Source organism: Myotis yumanensis, unplaced genomic scaffold, assembly GCF_028538775.1.
Source record: "Myotis yumanensis isolate MYYU_CA2020_CCGP unplaced genomic scaffold, mMyoYum1.0.hap1 SCAF_6, whole genome shotgun sequence".
NCBI classification, from domain to species: domain Eukaryota; kingdom Metazoa; phylum Chordata; class Mammalia; order Chiroptera; family Vespertilionidae; genus Myotis; species Myotis yumanensis.
The window spans coordinates 3,464,728-3,485,418 of record NW_027223757.1 but is presented as its reverse complement, the minus strand read 5'-3'; the positions used below and the strand labels follow the sequence as shown (position 1 = coordinate 3,485,418).

The window sequence follows — 20,691 nt, the reverse complement described above, 5'->3', positions numbered from 1 at the left end:
GCGGTGCCCGGGGGGATGTGGTTGTAGGAACGTGAGCCTTCTTCCTGCTTTCTTCCCTTCCCTTCTCTTCCCTTCCCTTTCCTTTCTTCTTCCCCATCTCCCTCCCCTTTTCTCCTCTTTGAGTACAGAGACCTAAGCATGTTTAACTTCTCGTGAAAAAGGAAAGAAATGAAAGACACAGGCAAAACTCTGATCTGCTGCCCAGATTGCTTTCTCCTGGAGCAGGGAGCTGCCAATCAAGTGGCTCAGCCGGGTGCCCTTGGGGCTCAAAGTTCAGCAGGCCCCAGACTGGTTCTCCGCACTTCGGTGCGCCTGTACACACAGCCCTGACTAAAACCCTCGCTTCTTGTTTAAAAGTTAAAAGGCGCTCCTTTAAGAAGTCCACGTGTCTGGTGGATTCCTACAGGTGAGCTCCTGTTACCTGATCTTTCTTTAACATCCTAACACTTTGGACTGTCCCCGTGAGGAGGGTGCACCGCCCAGCTGTTCGTTCAGTAACATCTGGAGCAGCTTCCATTCCTCATGGTTGTTAGGGTTGCCTTTCCTGAAAGGCTGATACTCATCTCAAAAATGAGCACAGAGCTGGATTTTAGAGGCTCAACTTCACATTTCTCTCCTGAGCAAATTCCCCAAATGCCCGGATTAACCGATACTGTGACGAAGGGACTTGCCACCTGAAGAATCGTCCTTAGAGTCATTGCGATTCCCACTGGCATCATTGGCGTCATTGGCGTCATTTCGCCTGTGAGTGAGGATGATGCTGATCGCCTTGGACATCACATCTGCGGAAGACAACATTCACGGCTGTCAACCATCCAAGTGGGAATGCTGGGGTCCAATCCCAGCGGGTCCGGGGGTCCCCAAAGGTGTGGACGGAGTCGGCGAAGAAGGAATGACACGAAGACAGCCTTCAGTTGATCAGCAGCCTAGTCAGGACCTCTAGCCAGGATCTCCAGCCAAAGTTCTGGTCGGAGTTCTGGTTAGGAACTGATGAGGTTCTGATGAGGTTCTGATGAGGAGCTGATGAGGAGCTGATGAGGAGCTGATGAGGAGCTGATGTGGATCTGATGATTATTGTCTTGTTACATCCGTATTTATACCAGCCGATTTTAATCCTGTCAATTTCTATTACAAAGGTTAGGGCGTTTCTTATCTCCATTCCAGGGACTAAAGATTATGTAGCTTAACTACCCGCCTGGCACTTAATTAAGGGGTTGTATCCCCTCCCTAACCTCAAGGAAAGATCCCCACCTGGGGAAACAACCTTTCTCGGAGAGGTGACCTTGGTTAAAACACATGGCGCTAAAGGGAGCAAACATATTAAGAACAGTATGCTATATATGCCAGGTCCCTTGAAACAGCAAGGATGGACCGGCTCCCGGCAAATTCCCCCTTTTTTATTTTTTAAATGATAGCGCATGCAAATCAGCGGCCACCTCTCAGATTGGGCTGATTAAGACTCAGAAGAAGACTGGCAAGCAATGACAACAAGCATAGCTATAAACATAGTGGATGGAGTGCACAAGGAGCCTTGTTCCTGTAGAAGGTTGCTGGCCTCTTCAGTCAAGGGATTTCAGCTGTCCTCAAGTCGGGGGTTTGGTTGTCTTTGTTGGTCTGGCTAGCGGGCAGCGTCACTGGTGATAGGCTTCCCGAAGCGTCAGCGAGTTGAAAGGCTGCATTAAAGGGTCCATCAGGACCGTGCTTGATGGTGATGTCAGTGTACGGGGAGGAGTCAGCTGTGTCCTCTGGGTTGGCCGATATGGATGATACCGGGGAGGAGGATGAGGCGGAGATGGAGGGTGGTGTGATGTAAGGTCGGATTAGAAGGTCTGGAATCCACACAGGTGAGTCTGCATCTTGTGGAAATATACAAGCATCTCCTCTTCCCCAGGTTAAAAGTACATCAGGTCCCTTCCAGGCTCCTGTAAGTAAGTCTTTCCATTTGATGAAATAAGTGAGTTTCTGCTAAATGAAAGTTTCTTTTGCTGATTTACTCAGAGTCCTCAGACTTGGCTGAGAGAGTAGCTTCCACTTCTTGATTTTCTACCATCTGTTGGGCCTCAGTTGTTAACTTCTTCAGCTGACCCCATGTTGGCATCTCAGTCCCTTGCATAGCCTTTCTTTTCTTCTTTTTTCCACTTTTCTGTCATCGGGGCAACTCTAAGTCTTTGAACGATGAGACAAGGAGCTTCTCTGGGTCCATTGTGGTGACGCACGTAATGCATTTACTCAATCCAAAGCAGGCATTAAAAAGAAAAACCCCAAATGCTCTCTTGTATCCATTTTAAGAGTAGGATTGGCGCTTTCCGCTATTACCTGAGTCCTGATCTATCACCCCAGGGAGAGCTTGCCAATCCTGCACTTTTCCAGGGTGGAAAGGCTGCAGTGGGGTTAAGGATAAGGCTCCTTGGGCCTACCTTCTCCCATGCCTTTACATTTACCTTTCCGGCACCTTTCCTTCCTCAGAAAAGCATGGACACACTTCTTGTATAAAACATTCCATCTGACTGGGAGTAACCTTAACTCCTCTGCTAGCAAGCATATGTGTTAAAAGATCAATACAGAGTCTTTTTTCTTTAGACTCAGTATGGCACATCTTCTCAATCTAAGGATCAATACAGAGTCTTCTTTCTTGGACTCAGTATGGCACATCTTCTCAATCTAAGTTCTGTACTATCCACCTTCTTAACCCGACTTATCCTCTATAGGGGGGTCTGTAGCACCCTGGTGGAGTCCTATCCGTCCCGAATGTGGGGGTTCTCAATGGGGGGGCTTACCTAGGGGAATCCTTTTCCAGGGGTTCCCAAAGGTGTGGACGGAGTCAGCAAAGACTATCCACCCTCTTTCTACGGTGGAGTCCTATCCGTCCCGAGTGCGGGGGGGTGGGGGGGGCCTTACCTAGGGGTCCCTGTTCGGGCGCCAGATGCCGGGGTCCAACCCCAGCAGGTCCAGGGATCCCCAAAGGTGTGGACGGAGTCGGCGAAGAATGAATGACATGGAAACTGGTTTCAATTCATCAGCATAGCGAGGTTCTCCCTCCAGGATCTCCAGCGAAGTTCTGGTTAGGAACTCCAACCAAGTTCTGGTTTAGATCTCCAACCAAGTTCTGGTGCCATGTTCTCTCGCTAGGTTCTCCAGCCAGGTTCTCCAGGTTCTCCAGCCAGGTTCAGTCACCAGGTTCTTTAGCCAGGTTCTATCCAGGTTCTTTTGCCATGTTCTGTCTAGGTTCTCCAGTGAAGTTCTGTAGCCAGGTTCTGTCCAGGATCTTTTGCCATGTTCTCTGACTAGGTTCTGGTTAGGATCTGATGAGGAGCTGATGAGGAGCTGATGAGGAGCTGATGTGGATCTGATGATTATTGTCTTGTTACATCCGTATTTATACCAGCCGATTTTAATCCTGTCAATTTCTATTACAAAGGTTAGGGCGTTTCTTATCTCCATTCCAGGGACTAAAGATTATGTAGCTTAACTACCCGCCTGGCACTTAATTAAGGGGTTGTATCCCCTCCCTAACCTCAAGGAAAGATCCCCACCTGGGGAAACAACCTTTCTCGGAGAGGTGACCTTGGTTAAAACACATGGCGCTAAAGGGAGCAAACATATTAAGAACAGTATGCTATATATGCCAGGTCCCTTGAAACAGCAAGGATGGACCGGCTCCCGGCATGGGAAGATTTCATCGATATCAGCTTGTCTCTCGCTGGATCTGGCACATCCACGCACTGCGTGGAGCGCACATCTGTCCCCACACAGAGTGCGGACCCCGCCATGGGGCCTAGAGAATGCCCGGGCGGCGACAGGGCATAGATTCCCCCGCCTGCCAAGTTTCCTCTGTGAACTGGTGTTGGCACCACCTTCCCGGGACCAGACCGGCGGGACAGAAGCGCATCAGGAACGTCAGTGGAGCAGAAATTAGCCACTGCGTCAGGCGTCGGGGCCCACTTCGATGATGTGAGATCATGGCTTTCTCTCTTGGGTGAATAGGAAAGAATCGTTTCTGGAATCCACCGAAGACTAATTTTCCCCGCTCGTGTGTGGGGGGAAGATATTATTAGAACAAAGCATTTAAAAAAGAGGTTCAGGTAGTATAAATATTCTCAGAGACTCACCGAATGAGTCATGGAGTATCCCTTAAATAACACAAGAGCTGACGGGTGATTTGTAGACTGTCCCGTGAGGTGTCTGGCGTTGCGTTGGGAAACACGGACAAGAGGAACACGTAATGCCATGTGCTCCTGGCTGTCCACGAGGAGACAGGAGGACGATGTGTAGGACACAGTCGGAGGGCGTGGCTCCCGCTGAGGGCGTGCACTGAGCAGAGTGGTCCAACCTGGGTACAGATACTCCGGAGTCAGAGGAACAAGTGGGGTTTAGCAAAGAGGCCTGGGAAGGAGGACTGAGTGCAACTCGCAAGTGGAAAGAATTTTGAAAAATAGTTAACACGTCGATTGAACTCTTCTTTTTGTCCAATAAAGACTGTTCTGAACAGTCAGCTTACACGGTTTTATTTCTTTCTCTCTATGACCTGAGGGGTTTAATGCTGTTCTTTACCTCAAGTTTACCAACAAGGAAACTAGATTCAGTGAGAGTGAGTGGCGTTTCTAAGACTGGACGGGGAATCCTAGCCGTGTGGTTACAAAGACATGGGTGTCGCCCTCGCTGGTCTGGCTCAGTGGGTAAAGTGTCGGCCTGTGGACTGAAGGGTCCAGGGTTTGATTCTGGTCAAGGGCACATGCCCGGGTTGTGGGCTTGATCCCCAGTAGGGGGTGTGCAGGAGGCAGCCAATTGATGCTTCTCTCTCATCGTTAATTTTTCTATCTCTCTCTCCCTCTCCCTTCCTCTCTGAAACCAATATTATATATATATAAAGAAAGACACAGGTGTAGATATTAATGATGTAAGTGTGTGTCTGTATAGTAGATGTGTGTAGGCAGAAGACAGTGAAAAGAGATGGCATTTCAGATGAGAGGATGAAAGATATAGGTAGGAATTGGAGTGGGTTTGAGGCATCAATGAAGGTCCTTAGTAACTGGGAAGGAGTTCGTACCCGAGAGGGTAGATGGCAGATGAGTGAGTACAGAAAACCTCAGTGGGAAGGCCAGTGTTGGCACGTGACAGAGAGCTGGCGGGGCTGGAGCTGAGAGGTAGGTGTGTACCCGCTGGCTGAATAGGTGAGCACTACCACACTCTATGTTCCGGGCTCACAGACAGAATGTTTAAGGACGGGTGCCCAGGCACGCCCTCTGATCCGATGCAGCCAGGAGGCCTGTGGGAACCAGTCTGAACCCTGACTGTATTTGGGGGTCAAACACAGCCCGAGGGATAAACGGGAGGTGAGAAGAAGTGGGCACTGCGGCTGAGGCTTGAGGGGACGCCCGGCCAGTCCCCTCCACTCCCACTCCTCTCCCTCCTTCCCTCCTTCCCTCCCTGCCACTCTCTAAAAATCAATGGAAAGAATATCCTTGGGTGAGGATTAACAAAACAAAACAAAAAAACAAAAAAAGGAAACAAAAGCCTGCCCCCTGTCCACATCACCATCCTGTTCTATAGTTTCACATGAGACAAAACTCAGTTCATGCCCATCACCCCATCCCCCCGCCCCGAGAAGCCGTGGTCTACTCCCTCCTGGACCAGGGAAAACACCTTCCTTTTCAACACGGGCTCTGGCGTGAGGATAGGCCAGGAATGGGATGCGACTCCGCAGGACACGGAAGACCCTGACCGCCGTTGTCTCGGAGATTCCTGCAGGGCACAGGAGGAAGCAGAGAACTGTTGACTGCATGTGGGGCGCACATAAAGGGGAGCCCTGGGTAGCTCTGGGGACTCCAGAGATGCCCGAGGCAGGAGAGAAGGACCGAGCCTACTGTCATGAGGATGGGAGCGAAGGGACGGGAGCTGTGCTTGCGACAGGCTGGGGTGACCAGGAGGCCCAGCTTCTCGAATATGAACCACTCCGGTGTGTCTGTAGGTGTGTTATGAAATGCACACACAGAACCCTACATGCCCCGTGTGACTGTACTTATTAAGCAAAAACAACGAGCCTTTTGTAGTAAAATCAATAATCAATACCAATAACAGTAAAAAAGTAGAAGAAACACACTTTTTTTTCTTCTTTTTTTGGTCATAGTCTTTGTTTTATTTTGTTAATCCTCACCCGAGGATATTTTCCCATTGATTTTTAGAGAGAGTGGAAGGGAGAGGGAGAGACAGAGAAACATCAATGTGAGAGAGACACATCGATTGGTTGCCTCCCGCACAGGCCCCAACCAGGGCCAGGGATTGAGCCTGCAATTGAGGTCCGTGCCCTTGACCGGAATTGAACCCAGGACCCTTCAGGCCACAGGCCGATGCTCTATCCACTGAGCCAAACCAGCGAGGGCTGGTCATAGCCTTCTGTTAAGATCTTGGCTTAGGGAACCATGAGTGGTGGTTGTATTAGTAAGAACTTCTTATTTGCCCATCTAAGGACGAACGCTTATTTCGAAGCAGCCTGTGGCTCCGAGCCCGCACTTGTAAATTGATTCTGCGAAAAAGGCAGCATTTCCCCGCGGACGCCTTCCCCGAGGACTCTGAGCCCGTGACTCGATGTAGCCCCCGAGTTCTGGAGCGGATTCCCAGAGCCACTGTGACACCGAGGAGGGAGGGGAGCCGGAGGAGGGCCTGGGCCTGGGTGCAGGGAGGGCGTGTCCTTGAAAGGAAGAGCCCCACGGCACAGGCGGTTCTGGCACACGTGTTCCCCACTGGTCCTCATTACCTTTTTTGTAAAAATAACCTTTTATTTTGAAATAGCTTCAGGCTCACAAGAGGTTGCAAAAATAGTCCAGAGGGTTTCTGTGTGCCCTTCACCTAGTTTCCCCAGTAACTGGCTCCTGCATGGTCATGGGGTGTGGTTGAGACCGGGACGCTGACCTTGACACGCCCCCGTGACCTCGGGAAGGAGCTTCCCCAGGGTCAACCGGTTCCCTTTTTTCTTTTCCTAAACAAGGATAATGCTTTGGAATATTAGATCATTTCTTTTTCCAGTGTTAAAATGCAAAAAAAAAAAATCTTTATTTTTACAACAAAATCTCCCATTATATAGTACTCTAAAAAACTTAACTGACAATGTTATTTGACTAAAGGCTAAGTAGGTTTTATATTTATGCAAATTACTTTAATTTTGGTATTAAAAGGTACAGATTTTCTTTGCAGTTTCTAGAATTTATTACGTTTGTAGTCCCCAAAGTTATTTATGAAATAACGACTTTATTTTTTTTTATTTTTATTTTTTAATATATTTTATTGATTTCTTACAGAGAGGAAGGGAGTGAGATAGATAGTCAGAAACATCGATGGGAGAGAAACATCGACCAGCTGCCTCCTGCACATCTCCCACGGGGGATGTGCCCACAACCCAGGTACATGCCCTTGACCAGAATCGAACCCGGGACCCTTCAGTCCACAGGCTGACGCTCTATCCACTGAGCCAAACCGGTTTTGGCAGAAATAACGACTTTAAAAATTAAACTGAGATAGTGATGTCTAATAGTGTGTGGGCCTCGGTCCTAGTCCCACCTGCTGCTATAAACTGAGTGAGGTCATTTTATTTTATTTATTATTTTTCATCATTTTTTATTTTCAGTTACAGCTGACATACAATATTATAGTAGCTTAGGTGTGCAACCCGGTGCTTACACCTTACATAAACTACAAGTGATCATCGCGGTAAATATGGTACCTGCCTGGCACCGTATGTGGTTTTGATAATGTTATGGACTAATTATCAATTTGTACTAAATCCCCAAGTGAAGTCATTTTAATTTTTGTTGTTGTTAATCCTCACCTAGCATGGTTCTGAGGAGCAGAAGGGATCAGGGGTGAAGCGCATGGTACAGTCCTGGGTGCAGAGTCTGTTCCATGAGCTATTGGAGGACGTGTGGTCAGATGGGAGTGGGGAGGGAGGGACAGCTGGGAGGGACAGCTGGGGAGGGTGATGGGCTGGAATGGGGGGCAGCCTGCCTTAGGGAGTGCGGTCAGTGTAGGTGGGGACCTGCCGTTTCTGAGGACCCCTCCAGGAGAACGAGAAGGGGCTTCGATGTGGTTGCTGCCCAGAGATGACTGGGAGACGGCCCGCTTTCCCCTCCGTGTGGAGAGAGCCACGTGCAGCGCGCTCTGCAGGGGCGGAGGCAGATCGGCATCATACAGAGACGCTAACCTGTTTTTGGGAAAAATGAACGCCCCACATACCTTTCATCTCACTGTACAGTTGGGATAAGAATTTAGACCCTAAACCTCAGAGTCTAAGAATGAGAATGCGGCCAAGGCCTGTTATCAACACCCCCCAACCCCCGCCCCGTGCCCCTCGGACGGGTCCTGACCCACAAGCCTCCCTCAGCACCTGGCCTTCTCCCCGCGCAGTATCTGTGATGGTGTGTGTGGTGGTGTCTCACACGTAGCCCTCCAATCGTTATACGCAAGGTAAATGGTAAAACCATCTAGACCACAATTAATTTGACAAAAAGACAGAATAAACCAGAACAGGTGTGTTTGTACATAGTCCTGCCCAGCAGCCAGATAACACTGCCACTTACACTAACACTTCCTGCAGGTCTTGCTCTCCTCATCCTCTTCCTTTGGGCCACATTTTAAAAAGGGGTTGTTTTGGATTTTTCAGGGAACTTCCACCTTTTCCCATGAAGACATAGCTTTAACTCTCGCAAAATTGAGTATTTCATCTTCTGGCCTCCAACCACCTGCATTAGGAAACGTGTGTTAACATATGCACTGCACTAACATGACCTGGATTACTGTACATTTTGTCTTTGTATTTTAAGGAAAATAGACCTCGAACTCATGGCATGTTTATAGTTATTTTACAGTAAAAGAGATGACACAGCGACTGGTTTACTGGCTGAGGATCAAACCTGCAACCCAAGTACATGCCCGTGACTGGGAATCAAACCCAAGACCCTCAGGCCTCGGGCTGACGCTCTAACCACCGAGAAACACCGGCCAGGGCCCAGGTAAAATAAAGAATTTTAATGGAGGCATCTGTATGCTCCTTTACACAGAAGGGAGTGCACAGGACGCCGTGTAAGGGCTGGTCTGTGAACTGTTCTCTGTCTGCCCTCAGGCAAGTGCAGAAACTGACTAGCATTAAGAAGCTTTTATACCGAACTGACGTCCCCACGGCATCCAGGTGTGTGACCGCTGGGCCCGGCTTCGGGAACAGGGTGCAGACCTTTTCGGATGTGGTTGTGCCTCGTGAGAGGCAGCTGTTCATGTCCAGTAAGACCACCTATTGGTCTGCAACAGATGAGGAGCAAACACAGTGTCTCCTCCACCCCAGGGGCCGGGCAGCACTGGCGTCCACTGCGGCCCCTCCTGTGCTGTGAGAGCACTATTCCATCCAACCAGGTGTCTCCACAGCATCGTCTCCAATGAATGTGCCATTCAGTGTCTCAGCCCCATAGAGTGAGAGGTGAGTCAGGATCTGCGTGATGCCTGCAACGTTCCCAGCCTGCCTTCTCCCTGCGGAGGCTGGCATCGAGATCCAGAAACTGGGTCTCCCCTGCATGCCCTGTCGGGGAGGGGCGGGCATTACCAAGCCGCTAAAGGCGGCACTAAAGACAGCTCTGTCTCTAGAACGAGGCCGGGAGAGAGCCTGCGGGCGATAGCAGTTAAAGCAGAGGCCCTTCGCTGACACTTTCACAGTCTAACCCCCGTGGTCTGCCTGTGCCATCGGTTCAGGGTCCTGGGAACCGGCTGCCGGGTCCAGGGCTGCGTGGAGCCACCTCTGTGCCCCGCGGGGAGGGGGTTGGAGGAGCGACTCAGGGCACGGGTGCGGACCCGGTGCGCGTCGCCAGGTCCCTGGGCTGCACTCGGAACTCCGGAGGCCAAGTGGCCAAGTCCGAGGAGCCGGGAGTAGTGGTGACGCGGTACTTTCTTCCCCTGGAGCTCGCCAGCTGCTGGCAGGGACCGAATGGAGCCGCGCGCCAGGCCCGAGGCTGTGCCTGTCACTCGCAGACCCGGCCGGTCCCGGCGCGCATGGCGCTCAGCCAGGCCGGGCGCCCCGGCCCCTCCGCGCCCACCCGGCCCCCACGGCGCGCCCCTGGGGAGCGGGGCCCGGGCAGCGGCGGGCGCCCCGGGGGAGGGAGGCGGGGGCGGCGCGGCCGGGCCGGGGGCCGGCGGGCCGGGCGGACGGGGCGCTGGCGCGGCGCCCAGGGGCGGGCGCGGGACGGGGGAGGCGGCGGGTACAGCGGCGGCCGGCGGCCCGCGGCCACTCGGAGGCCGGGCGGCGGGCGCGCACCATGCCCTCCTTCGACGAGGCGCTGCAGCGGGCCGGCGAGTTCGGGCGCTTCCAGCGGCGCGTGTTCCTGCTGCTGTGCCTGACGGGCGTCACCTTCGCCTTCCTCTTCGTGGCCGTGGTCTTCCTGGGCAGCCGGCCCGAGCGCTTCTGGTGCCGCGGGCCGGGCGCGGCCGCGCTGGCCGAGCGCTGCGGCTGGAGCGCCGAGGAGGAGTGGAACCGCACGGCGCCCGAGCGCGCGGGGCCCGGCAGCTGCCAGCGCTTCCTGCTGGAGGCGGCCGACGCCCCCGCCCCCGCCCCCGCCACCGCCACTGCCACCGCCAACGCCAATGCCACCGCCGCTGCGCTCAGCTGCGCCGACCCGCTCGCCGCCTTCCCCAACCGCTCGGCTCCGCTCGTGCCCTGTCGGGGCGGCTGGCGCTACGTCCAGGCCCACTCCACCGTGATCAGCGAGGTGAGCGCCGCCGCGGGCACGGGCGGGGAGGGGAGGGGACGGGCGCTGCGCCCCCACGGACGCCCGGAAGGTCCCTGCGCGCTGGCACCTGGGGTCACCTTTGGGGACCGACCTGGGCCATCCCCTCTTGCAAGTGCTGCGTCGACAATGCCCGCGAAGTGCCCTCGTGCGTCTCCCTCCACCAGTGAACGGAGAGAAGCTGGGACTCGGGTGGGAAGAAAACTCGGAGAAGTCAGGTTCTGGGACACTTCGCCCCCCCCCCCCCCCCCCCCCCCGCTCCCCTGGAGGCGTCTAAGCATGCCTGCGATGTCCGTTATCTCTGAGAAGCGTTTGCACTAATGGAAATTGGGGGGCGCTGGCGGGGGAGAGCCGCAGCCTCCCTGGCGGAGGCTGAGCGGGTGATGGGTTCCTGGTGGGGGTGGGGGTGGGGGTGGGGGTGGGGGCGGGGCAGAGGGAAGGAGAGACACCCTTTGAAGGCAGCGCCACTTTCTCCAGTTGCCAGAGCGATGATCTGAACCGCAAGGGGACAAAGGTCCAGGCTCTCCCAGGACATGGTTTTGGTCACACTGCTGTGGGGCAAAGAGCAGCCGCCGAGAGGCGTTGGGAAAGCGGCGGTTCTGAACGATTTTAATTTTTTCTCTGCGAATAAATCACAGGAAAGGCTACCTGCCCTATAAAGTGGACACGCACTCGCTAAGTGGGGACCGCGGGGGGGGGGGGGGGGGCAGTCCCCACATTTCCGTCGGTGCTGCGGGCAGGCAGGGCACTGGGGCAGGTGACTCCCACCCCCTGCGGGCAGGCCTGCTCCTGTGCTGGGCAGCCTGCAGGTTGGTTCTCCTTCCTGAGCCCCAGACACAGGGACAGCCCCCAGGAGCCTGGGAGGAGGGAGGAGCCGTTTTATTGAACTTTGTCTGTAATCACGGATCCATTTAATTAAAAAACAAAACAAAAACGCACGATTGCATGTGCTCAGGCAGGCCGGGAAAGAAAAAAATGGTGTCTTTATTTATTGACATTAACAGTTTCTTTTAAGCACCTACTTGAATGAGTCGAACTGTGGCTTCAGCCGCTGGTAGTGGTGGTCTTTGGTCTGCCGACCTCATCTCTCTGGGGCTGGGGCTGGGGCTGGGCTGGGGTCTTTGAGGACTGCCTGGTAGATGCCGTGGGTGGGTGTTAGCGCCCTGGAGTGGTCCCATGCTCAGGGCTCTGGAGCTGAAACCCCGCAGCAGCCCAGCCGGGCAGGGGCGTGTGCCTGTGTTTGAGGTGCTGCCGTTGCTACTGCATCCACGGGGCGTTTATAAGCTGCAGTGGTCTTGTTGCCGGGGCTTCCCAGGGGCAGTGGGTGACGTGGATGGGGTGTGGACAGGGCAGGAGCCTGCATCCAGCCTCGGTGTTAGCCCGCGGCTTCTGTTGCACTCAGCGCGGCTGCTCCGCGCTTACTTCCCAGGCCAGCCGGGAGACCGGGCTGGGAGAGAAGACATCTGACTTTTAAAGGCATGTACATACATCTCAAACAAAGTACTGTGAACGTTAAAGGCAAAATGCACGCACACTCGAGTGGCGTTTCCAGGAGCACACGTGGTTTATGAACATCAGAGAAGGGAGACACAGAATGTGTGAACTAAGCCCAGACAGACACGCCAGCAACATTCTGGGGTGCTGAGGTGGTTGCAAGCTTTCTGGGGTCATTTCAAGGAGGGTGGGGTGGTCTCTTCTAGGTCAGTGGCTCCAAAAAGGCAGTGGGGGAGGCGGGAGGGCAGGAGACCGGGTCGGGCCCTGACTGCGGGGAGCTGGGCGACGTGGGTGAACCAGCCCCTCAGGGCTTAGCATTCGTTCGAGTCTAAAATGATGGGTTGGGCTGAGCCCTTCGCGGCCCTGCAGATGCCGTCAGGGTCGTCATTGGGTGGCTGCTCGCTGTGCTCAGAACAAGGACAAAAATCCTCAAGGAAGCCCGGCAGGCAGGGCTCAGTGGGTGAGCATCAACCTATGAACCAGGAGGTCAGGGTTCGATTCCCGGTCGGGGCACATGCCCGGGTTGCAGGCTCGATCCCCAGTGTGGGGCGTGCAGGAGGCCGCCGGTCCATGATTCTCTCTCATCATGGATGCTTCTCTCTCTCTCTCTTTCCCTCTACCTTCCTCTCTGAAATCAATAAAAATATATATTATAAAAAATCTTCAAGGAAAAGTAAAACCATTCGGAATGCACTCCTGCAGGCCGCTGGCAAGTTCTGAAGTGTATTAGAGAGATTGTTTAAAACCTCCCGAGCTGTTTGCTTCTTCTGGTTTGTTTTGAATTTGTTGATCCTGGAGAGGAAGCTCCCCCACCTCCTCGGGAAGTCAGCCATCCGGAACAGCTCATCCTCGCTCAGTTCTGCGCGGCCAGTAGTTTGCTGTCTTTGGTTTAGAACACGACCCAGTTCGCTCTTGTTCCTCCATATTCTGTCCGAATGGTTGAAGGAACTTCAGTTCTGCCTTTGGCTAACACCGTGTGCCCAACGTGCTCTCAGAGACGTGCAGTCGAACATACTTATCACGGAGAGGAGTATATAAGGCGGAGGCAACCAGACGCCAGACTGTCTCCGTGTGACTGTGCTGTGTCATCCTCGCACCATGTGGGGGGGCGGGTATCATTGTCCTGGGCTTACAGAGAAGGTCCCTGCACAGGAGAGGGGACAGGACCTGCGGAGACCCAGGCCCAGACCTAGCTCAGCCGAGTTGGGTCAGGCATGGGGCTTGATTGTAAGAGGGTCCCCTCTCCTCCGTGCAGCCTCTGTCCTTGGAGCAAGTCAGACAGCAAGACACCCGGTCAGTAGCACCTCAGAGCCCACAGGGAGTCTCCTCGAGGCTCCCACGTTGTTGCTACTGGGTCTCCTGGCTGAGGTGCCCTGTGCTTCGTTTCATGGTGTCAGGACGACCGTCACCCAGGGCAGCAGACGGGAGGATGAGCCTTTGTTTCCTGGAAAGGGCTCGCCGGACGCTCCATGTGAACGTTGCGAAATGGGCATTTAAGCCTCCCCCGCCCTCTTTGCGTCTTACACAGCGAGGCCGCGCCAAGGAGCTAAGGCAGAAGTTGATGCCAAGTGCCCTGCCCTTTCGACCCCCTGCCCCCTCCCCCCTTGTTCCTGCCTCTCCAGGCAGGGCCCGGATAGTTCATCTGCTTTTAACATCCTGCGGGCAGACCTTCCTAACGTCCGCATCTCACCCTTCTCCAGTTGCCAGACGTGGGCCGGCCAGAGCAGGGTGCTATGCCGAGAAGTCCGGGCCCATCACCCAAGGTGTCAGGTCATCGCCCAGGAGCGAGTCTTTGGAACTCTCGTCAGGATGTTGAAGTGCTTGTGTGGACACGAGGGAGGGTGGGAGCTCCTCTGAGTCGCTCAGTGGGAGCCGGGCTTCAGGGCGCCTTGAGAAATAGACCGACTCGTCCTTGTTTTCCCCCCGAATCCCAGTTTCCTCCCACAATCAAGGAGGGTCCATTTGCTGGAGCAGCGGCTGCTTCATCGCTGGGCTGGGCTGTTGCGTGCTCCGTGCTCCATGGGTCTCTGCTCTGCTTCTGTCTCATCCGACCCAGGACAAAAGGCCAGCGGGTGGGCCGGCGCCGACGTCCCTGCCACCAGCATTCTGTCCTCACTGTCTGTTACACAGGGAAGTGCCCTGTGTGGGTCCTGGACAAAGGACTCAGCCTGAGTCTTAGTCTGGACTGAATCTCTCGTGGGCTCTGGGCTCTCTAGAAAGATCTTCACTTTGTGCTGTTTTTATTTCTAACGTGATTTGTGTCTTCCCTGGTTTTGCTGCGTCAACCTCAGCAGGAGGGCCTTTGTTTTGGGAAGACTTCAAAGGGCCAACTATGACGCCTCACTTTCTCTCTCATTAACTTCTCCGCGTTGTTATTTGTTCTGCCTCTTGGATTTACTCTCCCTGTGCTTTTCCCAACTTCCGTCGGGCGCTCAGCCCAGGGACTTCCAGGCTTTTCTGGTCTCAGTCTTTAAAGCTATAGATTTGCTTCTCTGTGCTTTTCTGACTGCACCCAGCAAGTTTTGAAACACAGATTTTAATTATTCAATCGGCAGGATTTTAAACTTCTGTTATTTTTTCTTCTTTAGCCCATGATTTACTTTGAGGCTTATTTTAAATGTTCAAATGTGTGTCGATGTTTTTATCTTTTAATTGTTGACTTCTGATATAACTTTGTGGTCGGGAAATGTGGTCTGTATGGTGCTGCTCATTTGAATTTTATGGAAACCTGCTTTTGGGCCGTCTAGGAGGTCAGTTTTTATAAAGGTTTCATACCTGCTTGAGATGAAGGTGGAGTCTGTATTTGCACAGGGCTTATAGATGCCCAATGCTGGAAGCTTGGCAATGGTATTGTTGAAATATTCTAGATTTTAATCAGCTTTCCATCCGCTAAGTCTATCGAGACTAATTAAAGAGTGTTGAAATGTGCCATTATGTTGGTGGGCTTGTCAGTTTCTCCCTATATTTCCAGGAGATTTTAGAAGTTATGCACATGAGGCAACTTGATTGGGTGCATGTGTGAACAAATTTAGGATTTATTTGTTTTAATTGCTGACAGTATTACAGAGTCTCCCATTTTCTCCCCTTTCCCTCCACCCAACTCCCCAAGTCTAGAATTTTTAAATCTACATAGTGAATCAAACCTTTTATTATAGCACTAGAGGCCCAGTGCACGAAATTAGTGCACAGGTAGGGTACCTAGGCCTGGCCGGCGATCAGAGCCGATCTGGGGGGCGACCGGCGGGGTGATCAGGGCCCCTGCTCACACCTGCCTTGGCTGGCCTGGTGCCACCTGCTCACCAGCCCCGCCCCCCGCCACTGCTGGTCAGGGCTTTTGGGCTGGGGGTAGCTCCTGCATTGAGCATCTGCCCCCTGGTGGTCAGTGCGTGTCATAGCGACTGGTCATTCTGCCGGAGGTTTTGCCATTCAGTCAATTTGCATATTAGGGTTTTGTTATATAGGATAAGGACCCTATTTAAATCCATGATGTATATTATCTCAATTCCTACTTTGGTGTTAATATAGCTACTCCAAGTTTCTTGTAACTGACCTTGACCTCAGCCTGTGAGGACAAGGAGGAGCCCAAGAGGAGTAGATGAGGAGAAGGATGCCCTGTTCTCCTCGTCTTCACCCTCATTTCCTCTATAGCCATTTATTAAATGCCCTTGGAGGCAGTGGGTGGGGTGCATTCCTGTGACCCACCCACAGAGACTTGGACTCAGAAGATCAATAACCTTCCTTTTTCATAAGCATGTGAGGCCCACGGAGGTGGTCCATGGACCACACATGGAGACACGCTGGGAGTTTTTCTGTAGGAGCATGACGAGAGCATCATGGGTGGAACAGCCGTATGGGTGGTTGAAGCTTGTGCCAGTTCCCCGGCACACGCTGCAGACCTTGGGGCGGAAGCACCACCCCTTTCCCTCGAGGCAGGAGTCCGGGATGTTATTGGATGAAATGCCGTGTTTCTCTCCAGAAAGCTTGGGGCTCTCCAAAGATGGTCAGCTGGTAGTAACATCCTATACGCGGTTAGGGGAGGGTACCCACAGCTGAACCACATTCCCTCAGCATCTTAGCAAACCTTACAGGGGAGCCTCGGGCAAAGGCAGGACACAACCCAATGGGCTATACGACATTTGGGATACACCAAATGGCACATGCGTCTACTTTTTGATGTCTGGGTTAAAGCACTGGTTCTCAACCTTCCAATGCCGCGACCCTTTAATACAGGTCCTCATGCTGTGGTGACCCCCAACCATAAAATTATTTTCCTTGCTACTTCATAACTGTAATTTGGCTACTGTTATGAATCGTAATGTAAATATCTGATATGCAGGATGTATTTTCATTGTTACAAATTGACCATAATTAAAGCATAGTGATTAATCACAAAAACAATATGTAATTATCTATGTGTTTTCCGATGGTCTTAGGCGACCCCTGTGAAAGGGTCGTTCGACCCCCAAAGGGGTCGCGACCCACATGTTGAGAACCACTGGGTTAGAGAGTCTTGACATAAGGCAGATTAGCATGGTGGAAAGTCCATAATGTCCTTTAGGGTCAGATAGCTCTGGGCCTACACCCCAGCTCCTCTGTCTTTCAGTTTCAAGGGGAAGTCACAGAATCTGCCTGAACCTCGGTTTCCTTAGCTCTAGAATGGGCTTAATAACACCTGCCTTAGAGATCGGTCTGACAGGGATGCAAAGTGCGTGTCTCCGTGCCTGGCCACGTGTGATGCTCAAAAACGTCAGCTCCTGTCAACACGTAAAGAGTCCTGAGCTAGTGGGGGAGGGGCAGGGAGAGAGGGAGTCCGTGGTGGGCCGGACTGGACCCTGGAGCTGGCCTTTGCTGACCTCTGACCTCTGATAGCACAATGCATCGTGAATACATTTGCCTGATGACAGCGAGCTGGTCAGCTTTTCTTCTTGGTTGGTGTCTGCTGAGTTAGCAGTTGTACGTTGAGATAGGATTGTGTCATTTTTTGTGGCTTCTAATGCCGATATGGGAGTTTCACAGGGAAGGCGTGAGTTCATCCATCAGACTGTGGAATGCAATTTTACTTTGGGATTAAAGTCTACTTCCTTCCTCCCTTCCTTCCTTCCTTCCTTCCTTTCTTTCTTTCTTTCTTTCTTTCTTTCTTTCTTTCTTTCTTTCTTTCTTTCTTTCTTTCTTTCATATTTTTAAAAGTCCATTTCATTACTGTTTGGACAACACAGAGGCAGCCTGGGTAAGATGGTGGTTTTCTATGAAATGCCATCAGTCCTGTGGTGTCCAGCGTCAGAGCCCCCAGGGAGGCCCGTGTCAGAGAGGGATGGGCCAGGCCACGTCGGGGCGTGCTGGCCAGAGGAGGGAATCGAGGCAGAGCAGTAGCCCCGCTGCTCAGGGCAATGGGACCCGTGAGACGGTTTCGTGTCCATGAGGTCCCAAGGCTTTGAAAGTCTCTGCCGTTAGCGTAGTGGGGTGTCTGCAGTGGGAGCCCATGTCACAAGCTCAGGGGGCTGGGGTGACTGTGCCCTCTCTCCGGAGAGGAGACAGACATCCATCGCCTGGACGGTGCTGACACCAGGCAGGGGAGGGCTCCCCGGGAAGCGGCTCCCTCGTCCAGCGCTCGCTCCGCAGCCGCCCTGCTGGCCAGCGGCTCGAGGCTCAGATGCCGTCTCCGTTGCTGCTGATGCCCCGCGTACGCACGGGGTGGCTCTGGTTTCACGCGGCTCTGCCAACTGGAAGCGCCCGTGGCCACGGCACAAGTTGAAAGACAGCACGCGTGTCCCCAGCTCTTGGGGCAAGGACCTCAGCCGCTGCCACCAAGACACAAACAGGAGGCCGGCGCCAGACCCCCCTGTTCTGAAGCCTGAGACGCTGCTGGGGAAGGGGCTGCGGAGAGGCCGTGTGTGCGTTACCGGGAGGGCTTTGCAAAGCGACGTTTCGCAGATGTGTATGCGAAATGATTTTCCTTTCATCGTTCTCAAGCTTGCGTTTCAAAGCAAACTTGCCAAGGGAAGTCACAGGGGTGAGAGAACATATTCATATCCAGGGTAGGTGAGAAAATTAAATTGAAACTAATTGAAATTAATTTGGCATCGATTTTAAAACTATCAAATAAAGAAACACATTTCGGAGTTTCCGTAGTGGCAAGGACACTGTTCCCAACCCTTCCCACAGAGTTCTTCACGCATACACACATGCATAATTGATTCCGGAGAGGGAGGGGGAGGGAGAGGGAGAGAAACATTGATGATGAGAGCGAATCGCATGCAGTTCTGCCTTCTTGCTTCTTGTCACTAAATGTGGCCCCGAGTCCTCAGGTGTCTGGTCTCGTCTGGGGTGGCTGGGCTGGCTCAGACCCTGCGCTGTGCCCCGACTGCAGGCGGAGCAGGGAGGTGCAGGGTGGGGCCCCGGGCATTCCTGAACCTGGGAAATCGCGGTGGAATAGACAGCCCCGGAGCTGCAGGGCGCAGGCAGGGGTCTGGCAGCACCTACAGGAGCGTTTGCTCACGTTTCACATAAAAGAACAGGGTCAGCTTTCCTGATACAAGGTGTGCTGGTTGCGGGGGGGGGGGGGGGGCACCTTTGGAGATAAGGGTGGCCCCACGTGCCCAGCAGTTAGAGGCTCCTGGAGGACAGATGTGGGGGGGGGGGGGTCCCTTCCTGTATGAAGTCTCCCAGGTGCCTGCGGGGTCAGGTAGGGAGCAGGCTTGTACCCAGGTCCTGCAGCCTGGCCGCAGCTACCCACCGGCGTCCGCGGCTCTGCACCGTCCTCACAGCAGCCTGCATCACTGAGCTCACTCCAGGCCTGTCAATCACAGAGCATCGTCCTCACAGCAGCCTGCATCACTGCACTCACTCCAGGCCTGTCAATCACAGAGCATCGCCCTCACAGCAGCCTGCATCACTGAGCTCACTCCAGGCCTGTCAATCACAGAGCATCGCCCTCACAGCAGCCTGTATCACTGCACTCACTCCAGGCCTGTCAATCACAGAGCATCGTCCTCACAGCAGCCTGTATCACTGCACTCACTCCAGGCCTGTCAATCACAGAACATTGCCCTCACAGCAGCCTGCATCACTGAGCTCACTCCAGGCCTGTCAATCACAGAGCATCGCCCGCACAGCAGAGCATCTCATTTAATCCTTCCACCTGTAAATATCACATCCGTTTGACATGAAAAACAGAAAGAGCAGGTGTGCAACCTGTCGAAACCACAGAGAGAGGTAGGAACGGACAGAACCGCTATCCATCGAGGCGTTTTCTCCAGAGCTCGAGCTCTTCCCGCTGCTCCGACGCGGGGCCTGCTGGTCCAGGTCTGGGTTGACTCCACCTTCGTGATGTCACAAGCTGCTTCAGGGCGGGAGCGGTGACCAGACGCCTCCGACCTCTCCCCGAAGCACACAGGACCCCAGTGCCTCTCACCTCGTAGACAGCCGTGCCCTTTGTTGGCGGAGTTCGTTACGTTTGTGTGAGTGGACTTTTAATTCCTTACGAACAACGTTCCGGGTGACGATCTGCCGTGGAGGGTGTTGGAGCTGCTGGGCTCTGTGGCCTCCAAGAGCAGGTTCCACCCACGCAGAAGCCCAGCCAGAGCACACGGAGCCCTCTGGCCCTGAAGCAGAATGTGCTGCTTCTCTGGCCGCCGGCACGGCAGCCCGGCACCGCCTGCACCTGTCGCCTGGCCAGGGCCGCCTGGACCTGGGAGAGGCTACTGTCCTGGACTCTCAGAGGCGTGCCCGCACTGCACCTTGCCTTCTCCCGGCCCCTTTCTGAGCAAGGGATTTGGAAAGAAACTAGAAGATTCTAACAGGAGGCGCTCTCCTTCACACGTTTGAAAGCACCAAAAATTCGTCAGTAAATCTGGACAGAGTGGGAAGAGGAAGGAGGAGGGATCCTCCATTGGCTCCTTCTCCCAGGACCGAGTTCCTCCCCAGGCACGAGCTGCCTCACTCGGTCCGTGTGCCCAGAGTGGGTACCAGGTGGAGGCCCTGAGCAGGGAGGCCAGGGGCTGGAGTGGCGGTTGGAGCTCCCCCAGCCGGGTCAGGAGGCAGGCGAGGCTGAGATGCTCAGAGCAGGGCAGAGGGTCGGCGTAGGGACCAATAGACCATCGGTTCCCGCACAGAGTCTGTCTTGAACTCTTGGGGCCGTGCTCACCGTGTTTGCCTCCGTGTGCAAACAGCTGCACACGGGCTCCTGCCTCGGTCTCTCATCCACCGGGCGTCAGACCCCCCGGCCCGCCGGAGCCAAGGGGTTGCCCAGAGCCCCCACGTGGTCTGCCTGCGGAGTTTCTCCTTACCGTGCTGTGTTCTGCATGCCAGCCCCCACTTGCCTCTAGGCCGGCACTGGGGCTCTCGGGGTGACCAGCTGTCCCGTTCCCTGGCACTGAGGGTTTCCTGTGACAGGACTTTCAGCGCCGAACCCGGCAGGCAGAATCCCGGGCAAACCGGACAG

General features: G+C 53.9%; 1 protein-coding gene across 1 annotated transcript in view; it reads left to right on the top strand.

Moving 5' to 3' along the window:
• Positions 1 to 10,289: 10,289 nt before the first annotated feature.
• The window catches only part of SLC22A3 (solute carrier family 22 member 3), a 63,024-nt gene continuing 52,622 nt past the window's right edge, over positions 10,290 to 20,691 (top strand). Inside the window, exon 1 of the mRNA XM_070417381.1 lies at positions 10,290 to 10,739. Coding sequence (XP_070273482.1) covers positions 10,290 to 10,739 — 450 coding nt within the window. The remainder of the gene's footprint in view (positions 10,740 to 20,691) is intronic.